General features: G+C 46.2%; 1 protein-coding gene and 1 pseudogene across 2 annotated transcripts in view; one reads left to right on the top strand and one right to left on the bottom strand.

The window, feature by feature from the left end:
• Window positions 1-20,445, top strand: part of Sufu (SUFU negative regulator of hedgehog signaling) — a 100,591-nt gene that overhangs the window by 65,274 nt on the left and 14,872 nt on the right. The window contains exons 7-10 of one of the 2 annotated variants that reach the window (XM_020171196.2): window positions 397-550; window positions 2,523-2,634; window positions 18,320-18,454; window positions 20,296-20,434. In XM_020171196.2, the coding sequence (XP_020026785.1) occupies window positions 397-550; window positions 2,523-2,634; window positions 18,320-18,454; window positions 20,296-20,434 (540 nt within the window). Of the gene's footprint in view, window positions 1-393; window positions 551-2,522; window positions 2,635-18,319; window positions 18,455-20,295; window positions 20,435-20,445 lie in introns of both variants that reach the window. The other variant, XM_020171195.2, reaches the window with a different exon arrangement.
• Window positions 11,408-11,596, bottom strand: LOC141425082 (U1 spliceosomal RNA; annotated as a pseudogene).

The following is a 20,445-nucleotide window of genomic DNA, read 5'->3' as shown; positions in this document are numbered from 1 at the left end:
GTTGAGGGAGGAGAGGAAGGACTGTGCCTTTACTCAGAGAACTAGGTTCTGACTTTGATACATCAATTCTGAGGATCAACCCAGGTAGGGCAAAGTCCAGGCTCCAAAACAGGCACCACCATTCTGCTGGAAGGTTGATGGTAGAGAAGCTTCCCTGGCATTTCATTCTTCTTGGCTTCCCATAATCCCTGGTTGCCCAGAGGAATCCAGTGGCTGGCAGAGCCCATCTTGCATGTAACCAGAACAGAACAAGGTCAAAGATCCTGCTCTTGCAGCAGCTGTCTGTGCTTGGCACCTACAAGGTGCATACTATAAGGGTGATGGCTGGGAGGGTGGTGACCACCTTGGGCCACCGGTTCTCTGAAGGAACTCTGGCTCTTGGTTCTTTTCAAGCAGGAGAGAGTTGACAAAGGCATCGAGACAGACGGCTCCAACCTGAGTGGTGTCAGTGCCAAGTGTGCCTGGGACGACTTGAGCCGGCCTCCTGAGGATGATGATGACAGCCGGAGCATCTGCATCGGCACACAGCCCCGGCGGCTCTCTGGCAAAGGTAGCCTTTACCCGGCCTTCTCAACTTTCCTTTCAGGCTGGTTTTCAGGTTCTCTAGGATAGGTCGCTAACTAAAAATCCCATTCAGTGGTTTATTTCCTGGCCTAACTTAAACAGCAAGTGAAGTCTTCCAGCAGGGGGAAATTAAAGGAGCTTTATTGGTCCCTTTCTAGCTTTTTCCTGTGTATATTTTAAATACACCACCAGCAGGGATCATTGTGTCTTCACTTTGCTCCTTGCAATTTGAGGTCACAAAGGTGAGTGGAAGCCATAGAACAGTTACAGGAAACGTTCATAGTACACCCAGGCACAAGAGAACAACTGTTGGCCACCCACAGAATTGACACAGGGCCCAGCTCTTGGTGTGAAGGCCATGCCAAACCTGAGGATCTCTGTCCATAGGCCTTCCCAGGCCTTTAACAAGAGAGGGCTGAGTATAAGGCCAACTCATAAATAGCCCCATACCACTGTCCTACAGATACAGTTTTAGAGGCTGTGGCAGGGAACCCTACACCCACTGCCTTGTGGGTGAGGTCTTAGGGAAGGAGGAGGTGGCTGTCCTTTTGGAAGCGTTTTATGCTGGTGTTGGCTACAGAAACAGTTGTGGTTTTTAGCAAAGAGCGTCCCTAGCTAGCACCAAAGGAAAAGCAGCCATTTACATACACATGTGTTGGCAGCTTTTGTGACTATTTCCTTTTTCAATTCTTCCATCTTTTCTTGTTTACTGAAAAATAAGATGCCTGAATAAAAACCTAAGTATTTGAATTTGTGTGTTTGTGCACACATGTGCCTGGAATGGAACGCAGGGCCTTGTGCATGCTCAGCATGCCCTTTCCCACTTAGCTACACCTCCCACTCCCATTTCTGTATATGAGAGAAAAGGGCAACTTAAACTCTTAGTGCAAATATTTGACACTTTCCTTTCCTTATGGCATGTTAAACTATAGGATATGCAGAGAGATAGTGTACAGTCATTAGAATTATTAGAATTATTTGGTTGCTTTTGTCAAAAGAGGTTAATTTAAGAAGGGATCCCTAGTCTTAGCCACAATTTTAATTGACTTTTTTTTTTTAATTACAAAGGTAATCCATGCCACTGTAACAAGTCAAACAGTTAGAAAAGTTAATCATCTCCTCCCCTCTCTAAACCTAGTCTTTTTTCTTTTTTTTTTCAGTACTTGGGTTTGAACTTAGGGCCTACATTTTGAGCCACTCCACCAGCCCTAATCCTAGTCTTTAAACAGTTAATGTTAATTTCCTTTCTTGTATGTATTTATATGTACAGAGGTAAATCTTAGATCAAAATCTCATTATAGGGGACAAAACTAGAGTACCTTCAAAAAAATAATCCCACCAAAGGATTGCTTTCTCACCCACGGAAACAAAGTTTCCTGGGGTAGGCCAAGATGGGAAGATGTCCTCAGTGTCCTGATGACCAGAACTCAAGGGGAAAGGGCAGCAGAGCTAGACACTACTTGACTACTCAGAACCCAACAACAGGTGTAAAAGGCACCTGTGTGTTCATGGCAGGACACTTATAACCCTTACCAGTGGGCAGAATCCCTTGTGGTCTGGGCAGTGGCAAAGGCCTTGTCTGTCAGTAACTGTCTGGCTCTCTGAAGCAAGAAGGGAAAGGACAATGGAGAGCTTCCTTCTGAAGTCCAGAGACCACCTCTTGTCTTCTATAAGATTGGTGCTCCTCAAACCCAAAGCCTCATCTACTCTTGTGTCCTCATAGTCTGTATTCACTCAGCTCACATTTCTGGTGCCCAGAGTGGACTCAGATTTGTTTTGTTTTTGCCATACTGAGGATTGAACTCAGGGCCTTGTGCTTGCTAGGCAGCAGACTGGCCTCAGGACCAGCTGGCATAGCAGCCTGTCCCTAGCACATGTGCTGAGCTAGGTTCCAAGAACAAGCTGGTGGTTGCTGGGAGCCCAAAGGGCCATCCAGCAATTTTGTGATGTCATTGCAGACACAGAGCAGATCCGGGAGACCCTGAGGCGAGGACTCGAGATCAACAGCAAACCCGTCCTTCCCCCGATCAACCCTCAGCGGCAAAATGGCCTCACCCACGACCGTGCCCCGTAAGTTCCCCAGTGTTACAGAACTGGGACAAGAGGTTGTTTTTTTCTTTTTCCTGATGGGCTGTCCCTGTGGATCACACAAGAGAGAACAATCCCCATAGCCCTTGCTAGATGGACCCACGGTCCCTGAGTTCAAGGGCAGTCATGGTCTGGGGCAACACAGACTTGTGGGTATAGGAAAGGTCCTCAAAGGGGACACAGCAGACCAAGAGTATAAACAGCAGTAAATATTTATATGGGTTGTATGAACAGACCGGAGGCCAGGTTGGGGCAAAATCTGACTGGGGGCCTCCCAGCTTGTGGGAGCCCCAGCCTTGTAGGAGTCCATTGTGCTGAGCTCAGTTCCCTCCTTATCTTGGCCTCAGCCAGAGTTGCCCTTCCTTCCTTCCTGGAGCCTGGTCTCCGGCTGATAGCTACAACCCCAGGGACCTCCCTGTCTGGCCAGCCCCATAGTGGACGCCTGCTGCTGGGGCCTTTCTTCCTGCCTGCCTTCCCTGGGGCTCACGAAGGGAAGGGAAGTCCTTTATAGAACTTTGCTGCCTATCCACGGGTCTGCATAGCCCTTGGGAGAGACTATGGCCACCCCAGAGATCAGATCTGCTTCCTGTTGACCTCTGTTCCTCTAATAGGAAACAAATGGTGGGCAGAGCTACAGCGGGTACCCCGTCTGCTCTGCCCTAAGTTTCAGGGTAGCTGTAGGGAATAGCTTCTGGCAAAGGATGCTTGGGAGCTGGCAGCTTAAAGCAGGAATCTTGCCTGCCAGGGAGGAAATTGCTGTGCCTTGGGTGAATAATCTTGCAAGACTAATCCTGCAAGACTAGGGTGATCCACCCATCTTCTAAGAAGTCTTTATTACACACTTGCTGTGTGGCAAGCTCAGGCCCAAGTGGCCATCTGGAGTGCACAGGGTCTTTCCTTGGAAATGGAATGGAAGAATGAACTGCTAATGGCATGAGTCTGGCTGTAGATGCAGTTTGTTGGAAATGACCACTGCTTTGGAGTCTAGCTCCAGTTGTTGATCCATGGTCCCCAGAAACAGCAGAGATGCAGTAAATGACAATTAAACATAGTTAGAGCATTTTAGAGAAGGAGAAGCATGGGATGTGTCCTAGAATTATAATGAGCATGGAAAGCTGCTGAAGGGACTGGGAGAACGGAAGGTCCGGCTGGTTAAGTTTAAGGCTGAACATTGTGGAGCAGGGAGAAAATTACTGTGTGCCCACAGCTGGCTAGTATGGTTCACCTAGTGAATCTGCCATCTAGAAGTCAGGAGAATTAAGCTCTTTGACAAGATTGTAGAAAGGCCAAAACTGCGACATCAGAGCAGCTTTCAGCTGCAGTCAGTAGGTTTCTCCTGCCAGCTGCTCTGAAGTAGCTGGCTTGAAGCACCAGGATCTTCTTCTGGCAATAGCAGATAGCCAAGCTGGTCACGGGGCATCTGGAAGCTCTCCATTTGTAGTCTGGACCCTTTCCTGGGATCATACTTCTTCCCAGGCCCTCAGCTTGGCTTCTTCCTCTGGGCTTCCTTGGCGCTGGTGGGAGGCCAGAGGTATTAGTGGGCTTGAAATCTTGAGCAGATTGCCTATAATGTCACTGTCCAGGTGGCCTTCCTGCCTCTGGAAGGCCAGGGTTTCTGGCAGAGGACAGGGGGTCCTGTGGATATGTTTCCACTGTCCCTCTTATATATCTGGGACAGGCCTGGGATCTCACTCCCTGTCTTCCTACTTCCATCTGTGTGCTCCCTGATACTTTAAGGGGTCACAGGCTCTGGTTTCCTATAGATATCCCCTGACTGGGCAGTAGGATAGTGGGCCTGGACATGAGGCAGAGAGGTTGTAGCATCCACCCTTTGGCCTCAGTTGGCTAAGATGGAGAGATGGATGGGAATAGATGTCAGTCCTCTGGGATCATCTCCCTTCCCCTGCAGTTCAAGTGCCCGGTCAGGCCCCCAAAGTGCAACAGTCTGCCATCTGGAGGGACCATATGTTTCCCTGAGGTCTTCATTGCTGGTTACCAATTTGTTAACTGGTTGAGCAATAATTCCTCCTTCTCCTCTGCCAAAATCATTCTCCAGCGCACCCTTGTCTCAGACTCTAGCTGCCTGTTACCTCAGGATCAATGATGGCTGACTCAGTTCAGATTAGCAAGCACAGTTGTAATAACTGTGCTGCCCATTCTGGGACCTGACCCCGTTTCAGATATACCATAAGGATTGTGATGGAGAAAGCCGACCCAAAATGTGCTGGCACCAGTGTTTGCTCTGTCCCTGTGGGAAGCAGCCAGCACAGCATGGACCTTATTTTGTCCAATTTCCCCTTAGTCAGGATTTCTGGGCCAGGCAGCTCTGATGCATGGGTCTTCATGGGTCATATATGGTCTGAGGACACTATAGCGATTGATCCAAGGGTCAGAATGTCTGATCAGGCCCGAGCATCAACAGCTGGGTTCTGACCTACTTGGGGAGTTGGGAACTTGCTCATTTCACACTTCCATAGCAGCCAACACTTCCAGAGAGCTTATTCTGTGCCAGATAATGTTTCAGGGACTTTATACCCACAGTTTTATTCATCCTCATAGCCACCCTAGGAAGTGGATAGTCTTACATATCTGCCTTTTACAGATGAGAAAACTGAGGTTTAGGGAAGGTAATAAGTAACCTGTCCAAGGTTAGAAAGGGGTAGAGCTTAGGGCAATCCATCAGCAGTTAAAATGGGTGTGATCTTCCTTGCCCCATTCTCAGATACCCCATGAGGAACATACAGACTGAGTGTGAGATAATAATGACCCTTGCTGATAGAACTCACATAACTAGTTGTAACATGAATAGGAACCTCTTATATGACACTGAGGACAAAGCTAAGCCCTCTGGTAGGAGCTTACTGTGTTTATTTAACTCTCAGGAGAACCTGCCCTGGTGATTTCAAATCCCAAAAATAATGAGCTGTCATAACTGGTTAATTTGTACCAGAATTATTTTTTGATACAGGGCCTTGTTTTCTTCATATTCAGAAACAAACATAAACCTATCTCTGGCCCCTCCACCACCTCAGGGCTAGGGGATTTCTTTCTTTCTGGAGGCCCTATTTCCTGGTTCCCAGAAAAGCAGGCCTCTTTGTGTAACCTGCTCTTCTTCTACTAACTGTTGCCAGCCCTCCTCCCACTGCCTTCCCAGAAGGAGAGTCCTTGGCCCTCTTTGGGGCTTCTTCAGCATTTCACAACCCTTGCATTCCAGCCATGAAATTTGTATCTGGCTTTTCCCAAGATGATCAGTTGAGAAAAGCCTCCTGCGGCTTGCTGGCGCCTCCCTTCCCACTGCCTACTCGGGTGAGTTTGGGAAGCAACCCCTTTGTGCCACTTAAGGACAGCCCGGCCTAGAGCTGTGCCTTCCAACATCTGTAGGGTACAGGGGTGGGGAGTCACAGTGCATCCTTTCTGTCTGAGGTGCCTGGTCAGCCAAAGTCTGGCCTTAGGTCTCCAGCCTCTTTATGGTGATGGTAATGGTGCCGGTGATGGGGAGAGTGTGTGTGGTCAAGTGCATGCGTGGGGAGGTTTGCACTTTTATAAATTGGGAACCAATTCTTATGCTGGGAAACCTGTATTAGTATTCCAGAATCTCCAAGTGAGGACCCTTGGCCAGTGACTTATTGACTGAGGTGAGGAGACCTTTAAGGAGTTGTCTGGGTCTTGCACCCTCCCAGAGAGGGGCAAGCCTCCTACATGTATGCACACATGTGTTAGAAGAGGAAGACTCCTGATCATGGGAGTAGCATTTTGTAATTGAAGTACCTCTAAAAAATAAATTCACCATTGTTACTGAGCCAAGTTTCTTGGTCTTCTGGAATTTTACCAGCAGCTTGTAAGGCTGTTTCTGCTTTCTTTCCTTTTCTTCTTTCTTTTTTATTTTGCCTTAATTTTCTGGAGAATCAAAGTGTCGTAGCATGAATTCTCCTGTTGTGACATCTTCATCTTCCACACCTCTCTCAACACACACACACCCATCTCTCTCTACTTTTATTTATGAGTATCTCTGCTTCCATCTCTGGCCTTTTGGATGGGGTGACTTTGCTGCCTCTAATTCCCATCTTGAATAACATGTAGCCTGACCAGGGAGTCATCCTTTCGAGAAAATTGTGTTTTGTTTTGCTCAGCCTATGAGACCCATGAAGATTAATTAGAAGAAGAAAATATTTCATTTGCATCCACCCTACTAGTGAATTTGGGTGAAGGAAGGTGAGTTTCTATCTGGGAACACAACTGGGCTGTTGTGGTGCCATTCGCAACAAGTGCATGTTGGATGACCCTGCTCTCATGGCCTCTCATGTCAGTGGAACCTGCTCTGTTGTGTTGGCTTCCCTTAGCACTCCCACACTGGGAAAGTACAGTTGTTTGAACTAGAAAGAAAGCCCAGAAACAAGCAACCCTGTTCTCAGGGCCCCACCTAAGGCTTTGCAGAGCTGATGGGAAAACAGACCCAAACCTCTCTTCTCCCTGCTTCCTGGACCAACATTCCTTTTTACCTCCCTCATTGTGGCCTAAGTGCCTTTACTGCCTTTCTCAGAGGTACACATTCAGAAGGGCAGAACAAAGAGATCCAGCAAATCTGGCATGGGTCATTTTCTGTTTTAACTCCATTCTTTGCTCCACTTCCCCAAAGAGATGAAGCCAAGCCATGGCTATTGTTAATACCCAACCTTCAGGGTTCCTGATTGGTGCTTTGAACTCTCAGTGCAAGCACTGCATCCCCCTCCCTCAAGCTGCACAATTAGAAGTATTTTTATCACCCATCCTTGATCCTCAGTGTCACCCAACACTTCAGCAGTGAGTCACTTCTGCAGGGAAGGGAAAAGGAAGGCTCAAAGGTAAGAGCTGAAAAAAGGAAATGACTCAGTCTCTCAGAAAAAGGAAAGCCAGGGGCTCTGGCTAGAGCATGCTCACTCAGGAAAGACGGGGTCCTAGTCTCCTACCCAGCCAGGCTGAGGTGGAGGTTCCAGTGCTCAGAGGAGTTAATGGATGATTTGGGAATCCCCCAACCTTCATGAAAGTGTTATTCACCTGTCTTCTTCAGCCATACTCTGTGCCACCATTTCACCTTAACATTCCATCTATGGACTATTCCTATATAGATTGCTGTACTTTATTATTTGTAGCTTTTTATTTCTGATATCGTTCTATCAGAGAATTTATCAGAATGACTGGATGATACAATCTTGCTCAAGTAACTTTGGAGGTGAACTGATCCCCCTCACCCTCTACCCCACACCCACACTTTTTCCCAGTCTTGTCCTGAAGGGAGACCTACTACAAGTGGTTCTTTTCTCTGGAAAGCTGAGAGCTTTCATCAGCAATCAGAAAGCAAAAGGAATAATCTACCAAGAAAAAGACAGGAGCCAGAGGTTGGGTTAGACTCTGCCATCCAAAATCAACTTCACTTCTGAATAGTTGCCAATCCTGATGCCCTGGTTCCTGTTCCCAAGTGTCTGCAAAGAGAAGGTCCCAAGTTCTGTGGCCAGTGCAGATGTCATGACTGTCAAAGGACTAGGACTATGGTTAGTAGGAGTCTTCTTAGTTGTTCAGCTCCTCTCCTGTCCACCCCTGCTGCCAGTGATAGAATATGGCCAGGACCCTTTTAGCCAATATGAAGAAATTAGGAACCTTCAATTTGAGGAGACCAGAGTGGAGAGGAAGCATGGATTAGGTTCTGCCACTCTGTGAAATATAGGTAGGGTGACCAGGGCATATAGTATAAACCATACAGTACTAGAAATTAGAAGTCTGTCTTAACACTGGAATGAGAGGGTGTGTTAGCATATGTAAAAAGTCACCTTATGCAGTGAGAAATGTAAATATAGAATGTGTTATATAGACAGATGGTAAAAACTAAATAAATGGACGATTTACTTCCACTCCTAAATTGCTAAGGTGTGCCTCTAAACCATCCCATAAACCACCTCTCCATGTTCCAAAGAATCCTGGATGGGACAAGTTCTTGTGGTCGAGCAGGCAGGTGTTATTGCATATTGCTGTATAGGCTCTTGTTGTCCCTATTTCTCAAATTAGAACACTGAAGCTTAACTTTTATAACTTATCTAGAATCAAACCACCTGGAATAAGTGTCAACCAGCACTTTAACACTTGGTTGTTTGCCTTAAGATCTGGGCCTCTTTACCACTGGGCATTGCCTATAAAAGAGGAAAAAAGGAGCCAGGCATGCAGGTATACACCTCTAATCCCAGCACTCAGATGGCTGAGGCAGGAAGATTTCAAGTACAAGGACAACCTGTGCTACATAACAAATTCCAGGCCTGCCTGTGTCAAAGAAAAAGGAAAAAATAACTATAAGAGGGTCTCTTGCTCTTGGAAGGCTACATACCAGTGTACAGAGTAAAACTGGCACTTTAGTTTGCCTGCAAATCCATGAAAATGCAGGTCAGTGGAGACTACTAACTAAGAGAAGCATACTAAAAACTCAAGTGAAATCTAGAAGATATAATCCATCAAGATGAGTGACAAAGGCAGCTGGGGTGTGGGAAAGGGGGTCCAACATGAGAAGGAAGCAAAAGGAGTCAGGGAAAAGATGAAGTCTGAGCCCAGATGATGGCTGTGCAGCAAGAATGGAAGGCAACCAACACGGGTGCCAGCAGGTTGGAAGAATCCTCTGAAGAAATGTCTTGTTTTTTTTTTTTTTTTCTTCCCTTCTGGAGAAATGTCCCTAAGATGAAATTGATAGCCGGATGCCAATGATTCACACCTATAATCCCAGCTACTTGGGAGGCAGCGATCAAGAGGATTACAGTTGAAAACCAGCCTGGGCAAATAGTTAGCAAGACCCTATCTTGAACATACCCAACATAAAAAGTGCTAGCAGAGTAGCTCAAGTGGTAGAGAGCACTTACCTACCAAGTATGTGGCCTGGAGTTCAAACTCCAGTACTAAAAAAAAAAAAAGATGAAATTGATAAGTACTCATTGTATTGGAGTATTGGAAAAAGAGTCTATGACCACTGATCTAGTCATCCTTACTGAATTTTCAGGCAATAAACCATGAAAACCTATGACAATTGGACTGGAGATGTAGCTCAGGGGTAGAGCTCTTGCCTAGCATGTGCAAGATCCTGGGTTTGATCCCCTGAATAAATAAATACACACAAGGGAGGCATGAGGATAGATAAGACACCCAAAAAACTAGATAGCATTTGTTGCCCTCAGTGCAGAGAAACTAAAGCAGATACTTTAAAGCAACAGAGGCCAATAGAAGAAGGGAACCAGGAACTAGAGAAAAGGTAGTTTGAGAAGAATTAATTTAGAAGGTAACACACATATACAGGAAAGCAATGCAAGTCAACTCCCTGTATAGCTATACTTATCTCAACGGCAAAAACTCTTGGTCCTTCCTATTATTGCTTATACTCTCTCTTCAACACAATCAGAGATAAGGTCAAATTAGTTTCTGCCTGGTAGCAAGGGGGTGGGGAGGAGAGGGAGGGGGTGGGGGGGGGAAGGGGGGAGAAATGACCCAAACATTGCGTGCACATATGAATAAAAGAAAATAAATAAATAAATAAATACTGATTCCAAGGAAAATAGAGAATTATGACAAAGTCATAATCATAAAATACTACATGGCTCAGCTTTGGCAACATTGATACAGTCATAAAAATGTGAACACTTAATATAGATGCACACAAAGTTGCAAGGCAATTATCTTGAGATAGGAAGGCAGGAGGAGAGGGGAGGATGGGAAAAAGCTAAAAGAGTTTTCTATGGTATAAAACCTGAAAAGGAACTACTGGGAATTAAAAATTAAGTATATTTAAAATGTCAAAAGTACCTTCCTAGCAAGTTCAAGGCCCTGAGTTCAAACCCCAGTACTACCCCACCCCCCAAAAAAAAAAAAACAGTCAAGGAAGATACTAAAAGAATCAGCTAACAGATGACATTGGTCATTGGTGGCTTCTTGCGGAGAGGGGAGTGGGAAGACTATTTACGGTGAACCTTGTAGAACCATTTTACTCTTTAAATTTTAAAAAAGTAAGGTCCAAGCATTCAAGAGACTGAACAAAGAGGACTGCAAGTTTAAGGCTAGCCTAGGTTACTTAGTGAGACCCTGTCTCAAAAAAAAGAAAGAAAGAAAAACAGCCAAAGAAGTGATACTGTGTGAGATGTTTTAGCTTTCCTTGCCCAGTGTGTGGGGGGGGGGGGCGGGCGAGGGGGATGACACTTTCCAGGTAAAAAGTACAACATTTGGCAACAAGGCAAGCCCAGTGGAACTGATGCTTCCCCAGCATTAGGCCAAGAGTTGCAGGTGAGCATTGGAGAACCGTCTGACAGCACCCTCTGAAAGCATGATTCAAGGATGAAGGAAACTCTGAGAAGATCTAATTCTGACCAACAAGGAATATGCTGAAGTAGGAGGTACAGAGCCTTGGGAGAAAGTGGCCAGACAGGGCAGAGTTGAGGGAAAACCCTGGAATCTGTCAAAGCAGCGCCTAGCCAGTAGTCCCCAGAGGGGGTCCCCATAGCCTTCTAGGAGGTTTTGCATGTTAAGTAAAAGGGGGATTCTCTGGCTAAGATTGGAAAGTGCTGGCTTATACAAAATGAAACCATGTCATTTTCCCTCTGTAGTTGTCCTCAGATCCAAAATGCCAACATTTTTGCGAATCTGTAATCTGAGCTGCAGCATGTTACATCCAGCCCTTGCTGTACCTATTTTTCTTCTCTTTTTTTGTGTGTGTGGGTTTTTTTGTTTGTTTGTTTGTTTGTTTGTTTGTTTGTTTTCTGGGAGAGCACCAATGCAGTTCCCCGCTACCACAAATTATGCAGTCGAGTTTCCCACATTTGGGGAAATCGCAGGGGTCAGCACATCCGGAGTGCAATGGATAAGCCGGGTTTGAGACAAGGTCTCGCTATATAGCCCAGGTACACCTCGCTTTCCTGACCACCACACTTAGCCCATGCCTATTTTTATATATGGTTCTCTTTTTTTTTTTTTCCCCCTGGTACTGAGGTTTGAACTCAGAGTCTCACACTTGCTAGGCAGGTGCTTTACCACTTGAGCCACTCTGCCAACCGTGTTTTTGTATGTGTGTTGGGTATTTTGAGGTAGGATCTCGTGACTTGTTTACCTGGGTAGCCTCGAACTGCAATCCTCCTGATCTCTACCTCCTGAGTAGCCAGGATTCTAGGTATGAGCCACCAGCACCTGGCTTAGAAGGTTATCTTAAATTAAAATTCCATCAAATACCCATTGAGAGGTGCATTCCTGTCTTCAAGGAAGACAGTTCTTTTAAGAATTTAGGGAAGCTGGGTGCCAGTGACTCACACCTGTGATCCTAGCTAGGACTTGGGAGGCTAAGATGGGGAGGATTGAGGTTTGAGGCTAACCTGGGCAAATAGTTCATGACCCCAATCTTCAAACTAGCCAGAGTAAAAAGAACTAGAGGTATAGTTCAAGTGGTAGGGCACCTGTTTTGCAAAATGAAGCCCTGAGTTCAAACCCCAATCCTACCAAAAAACAAAGAGTTTAGGGAAAAGAGATGTCTCTTTATGGCCTTAAAACCCCAGAAGAAAATACCACTCAAAAGGGATGGAAGTTAAGCTGGGTATAGTGGAACCCACCTGTAATTCTAGCAATGGGGAAGTTGAGGCCCAGGGTCAAGAGAGACCACCCTGGGCTCATAGTGAAACCCTGTCTCAAAAAAAGTGTGTTTAGCCAGGCACCAGTGGCTTACACCTGTAATCCTAGCTACTCTGGAGGCAAAGATAAGGAGGATCACAATTTGAAGCCAGCCAAGGCAAATAGTTCATGAGACCCTATCTTAAAAAAAAAAAAAATCATAAAAAAAGAACTGGTGGAGTGGCTCAAGGTGTAGGCCTCAGTTCAAACCTACAAAAAAAAAAAAAAAAAAAAGTAGGGTGGGGAGGATTGGAGTTTTTTAAAGGATAAAAAGGGCAATGTTTTAGCTAGCATCAAAAAAACCTGAAGTTTTATCTCAGCTTTGCTGTGCTCATTGCATGACCTCGGGCTACTTATTTAAGTCTCTGAGTTTCAGTTTCTTCATCTTTAAAATGAGGGAAATAACACCTGTTTATAGGGCTGTTATGAAAATGAAAGGAAGCAAAGTACATAAAGGGTTTAGCACGAAACCTAGTCCTATTGTCTGCACTCAGAGAAAGGTATCTCTTAATGTTATTATTGTGGCTAGTTCCCTGACAATCAGGAGGCAGCATATATCTCCAGCAGCCAGTGTGAGTATGTAGGGGATTCTTCACACGACTCAGGTTTCTGGAAGAATTGCCAGAAGGAGAAGTGTGTTATACCAACCCAGAGAAGAAAAGGATCAAGCCAGGCATGGTAGTGCATCTCTGTAATCCCAGCACTTGGGAGACTGAGGCAAGAGGGTCAAGAGTTGGGGACCAAGGGCTGGTGTAGCCTAAGTGATCAGCACCCTGCCTAGCAAAGCATGTGACCCTGAGTTCAAGCCTGGTGCCTGGGCTACATAGTGAGACCCTGTCTCACAAAAGAAAAAAAAAAACAAAACCAGAGTTAAAAAAAAAAAAAAAAAGAAGCTGAAAGAACTGAGTCTTACAAAGAAGTGCTATGACCAGCACAAAGGACTTTATTTTTGCCCTAGCTAGAAGAAGAAAACCTAGGCAATGTTGTTTGAACAGAACAACAATAATCAGTGGCAGAGAGCAAAATTTACCCTAGTTGTGTTATGCTTCCATCTGAAAACAAATGGTTATCAGCCTGGGAAGTCACACAAGCAGTGGTGGAAGCCTGCTTTCAGATCTCATGGTCCACATGTATTGTGCTACAGAACATCAGGAGAATTAGCAGATGAATCTTGAGGCTGGTGTCAGTGATCTTGAGGGAACAGGAGAGAAGAATGTTGGCAAACTGGAAGCACTCAAAAATTCCAGGATGCCAAGAGCCATCTTGTACTGTCTAGACTAGTAAGCTTGGTGTCATTCTCATGATAATTCTGGACTACATTAGTCAACCAGGAGCTTTTAACACTAAGGGAAATAGCCCTGAGAGTCAGAAAGTCAGGCTTTAGAAGTGCTTACCTGCCTGGCAGACAAAAGAAGTACTGTCACCTTACATAAGCAGGGTTTAACAAGACATTTTGAGAATGTTCTGACATTATTATAGGTAGGACAGAAATGTCCAGAGAGCATCCAGGAGGGCAAGAGGCTGGTGATGGGAAGGGTGGGTTGATTTATAATCAGCTGGATGAATGTATCCAAAGACTAATGATGTCAGTTTGTCAGACTGTCTGCCTAGCCCTGGCATGTTCCCTGTTTAATCAAAGGTTGGGTTAGAACATCGAAGGCTAGTTAATCAGTTTTGTCAGTAATGTGAGGTCAGGATGCCAATATGATATATGCCAGAGTCAAAGCTCAAAATTATCCAAACTACCTAAAACCCTATGCAGATAACACAGAAGTCTTCTTTTAGCTCCAAATAATCAACAGTACATACTAGATAGGAGAGAAGAGATCTAAGAGCAGCCCGCAGGAGAAAGTGTGAGGAAGACTTCACTGACAGAGGGAGTGTGGTATCAGTTGGTAATATGATGAGGTTACAAAGATTAGATAATTTTGATAACAGTTTTAATGGAAATAAGGTGTCCCAAACAAGAGAGATCACAGAGCCTCTCTGATCTGCACTGGTTAGACCACATACTGTATTTATTTCCACACATGATACTTCATTTATGGACATGACACTGTAGCTTTGACATGTTAAAATGAATCCAGGAGAGGGTGACTTGAATGATGGAGGATTTCAGAACCTTGTAAAGAACGTAGTTGGAAGTTGAGGCCCTAGATCCTAGAAAGAAAAAACGTTGATGGGATGTGAGAGCAGCCTTGGGATTCAGAAGTCTGTCATGGAAAGATGGATTAAATTGCTGGGCAATTTAAGGGCTAGGGGTTTGAGAATTGCAAGAAGGCGGATTGTGCTCTGTATAAGCAAGACAGCCCTGTCAGCTCCTCCCTCAGTGGAGTGAAGGCTTCAGCAAGTTTTGCAGGCCTGTCGTGTCTTCCCAGAGCACCAGTGGTTGACCAGGGCCACAGGAGTGAGGAGCTCTTTCAAACCCCATCTCAGATGTTCCCTTCTCCTAAGCTCAGCAGGGAAACTGATCTAGCCAAAGGTAGTTGCCCAGGATAAAGGCAAACAAGTTTCTATTAAGCCATCTACATTCTTGCAGAAGGAGCAGAGAGACTTTAAAAGCAATCAGATACAGTTTGAGTACCTACTGCAGTCCAGACACTGAGGCATAAGCCTCTTAGAGGTTGTCTCATGTAATCTGTATAATGACCTTACAGATATTTCTTCCTACTGAGAAAATACTTAAGTTTAAAGGAAGGTTAAGTCATTTTCCCAAGGTCTCATAGAATTCAAACCCAGAACCTGTGCTGTTGCCATTTGCCTCCTGGAGCATTCCCCTGGCCCCCTGGCCCTAGCAGTCCCCAGTGAATGTGGGTCGTACTTCCCCAGAAGCCTCTGTCCCTTCCAGTCCCCAAAACTCTACCTTCTCTTCTATAGGGAGAAAACAGCCCAGCTGAGAAATTAGGCCATGCTGCTGAGCACACTACTTATTTTTTTATGACTAAGATTAAGCTGACAACCATGCAAAACATTGCAAACCTGTGTCGGCTGCAGATTTAATACCTCACCCAGCCCACACAAATAATTCATGCTTCTGCATCGATGTCCAGAAAAAACAAATCAGCAAAAAGCTGGGCTCCTGCGTGTGGAGTAGCCGCGTTTCCATTGAAGCAGCATGCCGGAAATACCCAGGCTCCAGGATTGCAGATCTAGCATTTTGCAATTTTTTTCTCTCTTAAAAGATTAAAGTACATTTTTTCAAATGATTGAAGGTTGGTGGGAGGTGTAAATGTGGGCACTTGTCACATTAATTCTTCAGATGATTAAGTTCTTTTCCATTTCTTTAAAGCTGTTTGCAGTTGGGTTTGATGTCCTCTTTCTGGGTGAGTGTGTTGTGGCAGTTACCAAGGTGACTTTAGCTGACTTTCAACAATTTATTTTTCCCTCCAGCTTGAGACTCTCTAGCCCTCTAGCCTTGTGTGCTGTTGATTCTTCTCTACCAGCCCTCTGCCTACCTCTTGCTGCTATTCATCAGCAATTTTGCCTGAGCCACAGAGAGTAGGATCCTCTTGCAGGCCCTACCCTTGCCCCCTTTGGGGACCATGGCTGTTTCTGGTCATAAGAACCTGACTCTTCCACTTAAACTCACTCTGTGGGGCTGGGAGTGTGGCTCAGTGGTAGAGTGCTTGCCTAGCATGCTTAAGGCCCTGAGTTCCATCCCCAGCACCACAAAATAATAAAAGTAGAAAATAAACTCCCTCTTTGACCTTAAGCTTGTCAGTTCACCTCATCTGTAAAAAGATTAACAGAGCCTTGGACTGGAGGTATGGCTCAAGTGGCAGAGTGCTTGCTTTACAAGCGTGAAGCCTTGAGTTCAAACCCCAATCCCGCCAAAAAAAAAAAAGAAAAGAAAAAGAAAAAATATATAAAAGATTAACAGAGCCTATTCCATGAATGAACCTATGTGCTGGCAGTGGGCTTGGCACAGAGGAAGTGCTCAACAAACATGGCTGTTGTTCTTTCCTGTTTTCTGCTTGTTTGGGCCCCAGTGGCACCCTGTGTCACCTGAGCCCATCCGTAGTGCCTGGCTGAAATGAGGTGTTTTATGTTACTCTCCTCTGAAGGCATGTCTAGCAGCCTGGGTAGAAAAGAGTTGGTCAGAGGAAGGGAGGTTGAGAAGGTAATAAAGGAGGTGATTTGATCAGAGTACATTATATGGATATATTGAAATATCACAGTGAAACTCCTTTCTACAATTAATATTCTTTAATTATATATATAAAAGTATTGGTCAGAAGTTCAAGGTTATGGGTAGAGGACATGACTCAAGTGGTAGAGTTCCTGCCTACCAAGTATGAGGCCCGAGTTCAGACCCTAGTACTGGAAGAAAAAAAAAAAACAGGTTACCAGGTTGACCTGCCACAGACCAGCCTGTGGCCTTAGATGCTTTGTCCCCTTTTTGAAAAGGAAAGAGGTAAATTAAACAACTTCTTAGTTCCCTTCCAGTCCTGAAATACTGTGACTCCCCTAGCCATAGTGTTTGTCTCCTTCACTGGTCTTATGAAAGTACTTGCCAAGGAAAGCCAAGGGGATAGGCACTTTCAAGGGAAACCTAAGAAAGGGACTGCTTTTGTGAAAGAGCAGTCAAATCTGGGGATGTACCCTCCCTAGGAAGAAAACCATCTGAAGGGAACTGTGCTCATTACTTGGGAGGAGGAGCTTTTCAAACCACTGACCCAGCAGGGCCCTTGCTGACAATGCTGACTTCACACCTTGCCCTGTGGGAGGGTCTCTGCCTATGAGGTACCTCATTGGCTGCAAGCCCAGTGCTCATCCCCCTTTGCTTGAGGAGGTGGGGCCTGCCTCTGGGTGGCAATCCAGCCCAGACATCCTGGGTGGTTCCTGCCTGCCACATGAATGATAAATAACTAGAGGTCTTCACCCTATATTTTGATGGACACTTGGGGAATTGTTCTGAGATTCACAGCCCAAACCAGAATCCGGCCTTTTGAATGGGATCAGTGGGTGATCTTCTTTTCCTGCAGAGACAGATTTGAGAGGCTGTCAGTGGGGGCAGTTGAATTTGAAAGAGCAAATCTTAGAATGCAAAAGGACCCAGTGGCCCAGCTGTGGGACAAGCTATTGGTGAAGGGCTAGCAGGAGGGAATGTGAGGCAGCCGTGGCAGCTTAGTGTGGATAAGGCCACAGTCAGGAGGAATCTGGTACTGGGCTCCTGAGGCCTGGAAGCTCAGAAGGGTGGGGGTGCAGTTCTATTGCCTGGCCATGGGTCTGATTCCTAAGCACTCAGCTTCTCCTCAGTAAAGATTATGTCACTCCCTGGTTAGATGAAGGATGTATTCACTGCAGTGCCTGGCCATTAGAAGGAATGGGCATAGCCAGACACCAGTGGCTCATTCCTGTAATCCTAGCTACTCAGGAGGCAGGGATTAGGAGGATCATTGTTTGCGAGACCCTATCTATCTTGAAAAAACCCATCACAAAAAAGGACTGGTGGAGTGGCTCAAGGTGTAGGCCCTGAGTTCAATCCCCAGTACTGCAAAAAAAAAAGAAAGAAAGAAAAATGGAGTAGGCATGCTCAGAGCCTTTCTATGGTCATGGTGCTCTCCCATGCCAGCTTTGGAGAGCTAGGGGTCTTGGGTTCTAAAATAGGAGAGGAAGGGCTCCCAGGAGTTCCTGTTATCTCAGAGGGAAAAACAAGTTGCTGTGGCATAGACTTTAACATAGTGTGTTGTTGGCCAAAGATGTAGGTGCTAGCACCAGACCTACCTGAGACCAAATGCCAACTCTACATGCTCACTGGCTATGAAACCTGGGCAAGTTACTCAGCCGCCCTAGTCCCAGTATGCCCACCTCATGGGAACATTGTGAGGAGTAGCCAGTAAGTGAGAAGTGCTTGGCACAGCAGCTGGCACTTGGCAAGCACAGAATGAAGAACGGCTGCTATCATTATCAGATACCATGATTATTACTAATCAGAAGCTCATCAGAAACTCCCATCTTGCTCCTATGGTTTTCACCATGTGTTAAACCTGTTCCTGTGCTTGCTTCACAGGAGCCGCAAAGACAGCCTGGAAAGTGACAGCTCCACGGCCATTATTCCCCATGAGCTGATCCGCACGAGGCAGCTTGAGAGTGTACATCTGAAATTCAACCAGGAGTCAGGAGCCCTCATTCCTCTCTGTCTAAGGTGAGCCAAGACAGTCCTGCTATGCAGCTCAGCCCCACAGCACCCAACTTAGCTTCAGGGACCCTTTAGTGTCTTCTTATCCCCCCTTCCCCAACACGTGTTCTTCAGAGCCCTCCAGGGGCCACCAGGCCCTATGCTGGCTATTTTGCCCATGGAGGCACCCTGTAACCTAAGCAGAATCTGGGGTAGGGGAGGAAGGAGAGCTACTTGGTCAGCTCCATCTTGGGTCTGTGGGGGAGACTGGGGACTCCCAAGCTGCCATATCACTGATCTATGTAGTGTTCTCCCCACCCAAGCCTCTGGGCAACCTACGTGGGGAGAAGTCTGTGAGCAGTGGGGCCAATGGCCTGTAGATCTTCATTAGAAAGAGGTTCCCTTTTGTATTTTTTAGGACAGGGCAGTGGAAGCCCCCAGTGGGCAAAGAATTATGGCCACAGAGATACATTGGTCTCTGTCTGGCTGCTTGATTGACAGATCTTCCTCAGCATGTTTCAGAGTCTGTGGCTCCACAGGGAATAGGTCTCCTTTGTCCAGGAATTGTCCCTTAGCCCTTCCCCCTTGAGGAAACTTCAGTGACAAAGAAATCTCAGGTGCCTCCTGCTATCCCACAAGCCCTGTGTGAGGGGTAGCTGTGTCACCAGTCACAGTGGCCTGTAAGGAAAGTATTCTGGTGGGTTGGGTTCTGTTGCCTCCTGCTTGCTGCTTTTTCCATGCAAAAACAATCAGTTCTTCACACTCAGTGACCAGCCCAGCAGACTCCTTGAGGGACCAGGAAGCCCAATTGTGCTCCTTCTACTGTTGTCCAGAGTCAGAGTCCAGCTCTGTAGATAGAACTCAACTCTCTGCTTAGGGATGCTGCACTGGGCTGGATCTCTTGTAGCTGGCCTCCTTGATGCCCTTAGGATCTCCCACCTTCACTCTGCTGGCAAAGAAGGCAACAGGAATCACACTAACCTTGGAGGATGGTGACAATGGTTAACCATCCCCACTCTTCCTTGAGTTTAGAGGATAGCCAGCCTTGGTCAACCACCCTGGGCAGCAGCACAAAGATAGCAAGTGGTTAAAGTGAACAGGACCCCAGCCATTTCCTCCCCAGCTGCTTTTTTAGGCTAAGGCTCAAGCCTTTGGCCTGGAGTAGGGTTAATCTCAGGCGCCTAAGAAAGCAAGGAGCCAGTTTTGCTTCCTTGCTGACTGGTGTCTCCATTGGTTGCCCCTGCCTGTCCTTCCCCCAGGTGTATTTCCAGACTGGGGTTTAACAGTGACTTCTTACAGTTCCCTCAGAATGACCCTTCTTGGCTTCAGCTTTTTTTTTTTTTTTTTTTTTGATAAAGTATGCTTATAGCCTAGGGTAGCTGTTTAAATGTTACAGAAAAACCCAGGAGCAGGTAGAGGATTCTGCAAGTGCCCTGATGTGAAAGCGCTAGGAGTCATTTGTTAGGTACCACTTACCTCCACCCTCTAAACAAAAGGGGACATGACTCTCTCTTCACCCTGGGCACATTGCTGACTTCCTTCTCTGGCCTCAGTGTCCTCACCAGTATATGAGGAGATGGCATCCACCACCCCCGAGGCCCTTTGAACTGTGATCTAGAGCTGTCTCCGCTGGCTTAGAGCACTTTGGAACAATGTCATTAGAAAACTGGTGTCAGAGGCATCTCTCTGAAGGTGCTGCAAAATGAACATGTTTGGTTTACAGTCCCCTGTTAGTGGGCAGGGGAGCATTTGCCAGGTACCCTGCCCCAGGGAATGTGGCCCCATAGTCCCAGAGCCTTGGCCAGGCCTGTTATGCTTCAGGCTGTTTCTAGGCCCAATTCCTCACTCTTCCATGTTCCTACCCCCAGGGGCAGGCTTCTGCATGGACGGCACTTTACATATAAAAGTATCACAGGTGACATGGCCATCACGTTTGTCTCCACGGGAGTGGAAGGTGCCTTTGCCACTGAGGAGCATCCTTACGCAGCTCATGGACCCTGGTTACAAGTGAGAAGACT

This window comes from Castor canadensis, chromosome 7 (assembly GCF_047511655.1).
Source record: "Castor canadensis chromosome 7, mCasCan1.hap1v2, whole genome shotgun sequence".
In the NCBI taxonomy this organism is placed as follows: Eukaryota; Metazoa; Chordata; class Mammalia; order Rodentia; family Castoridae; genus Castor; species Castor canadensis.
This window is presented reverse-complemented; position numbering and strand designations above follow the sequence as displayed.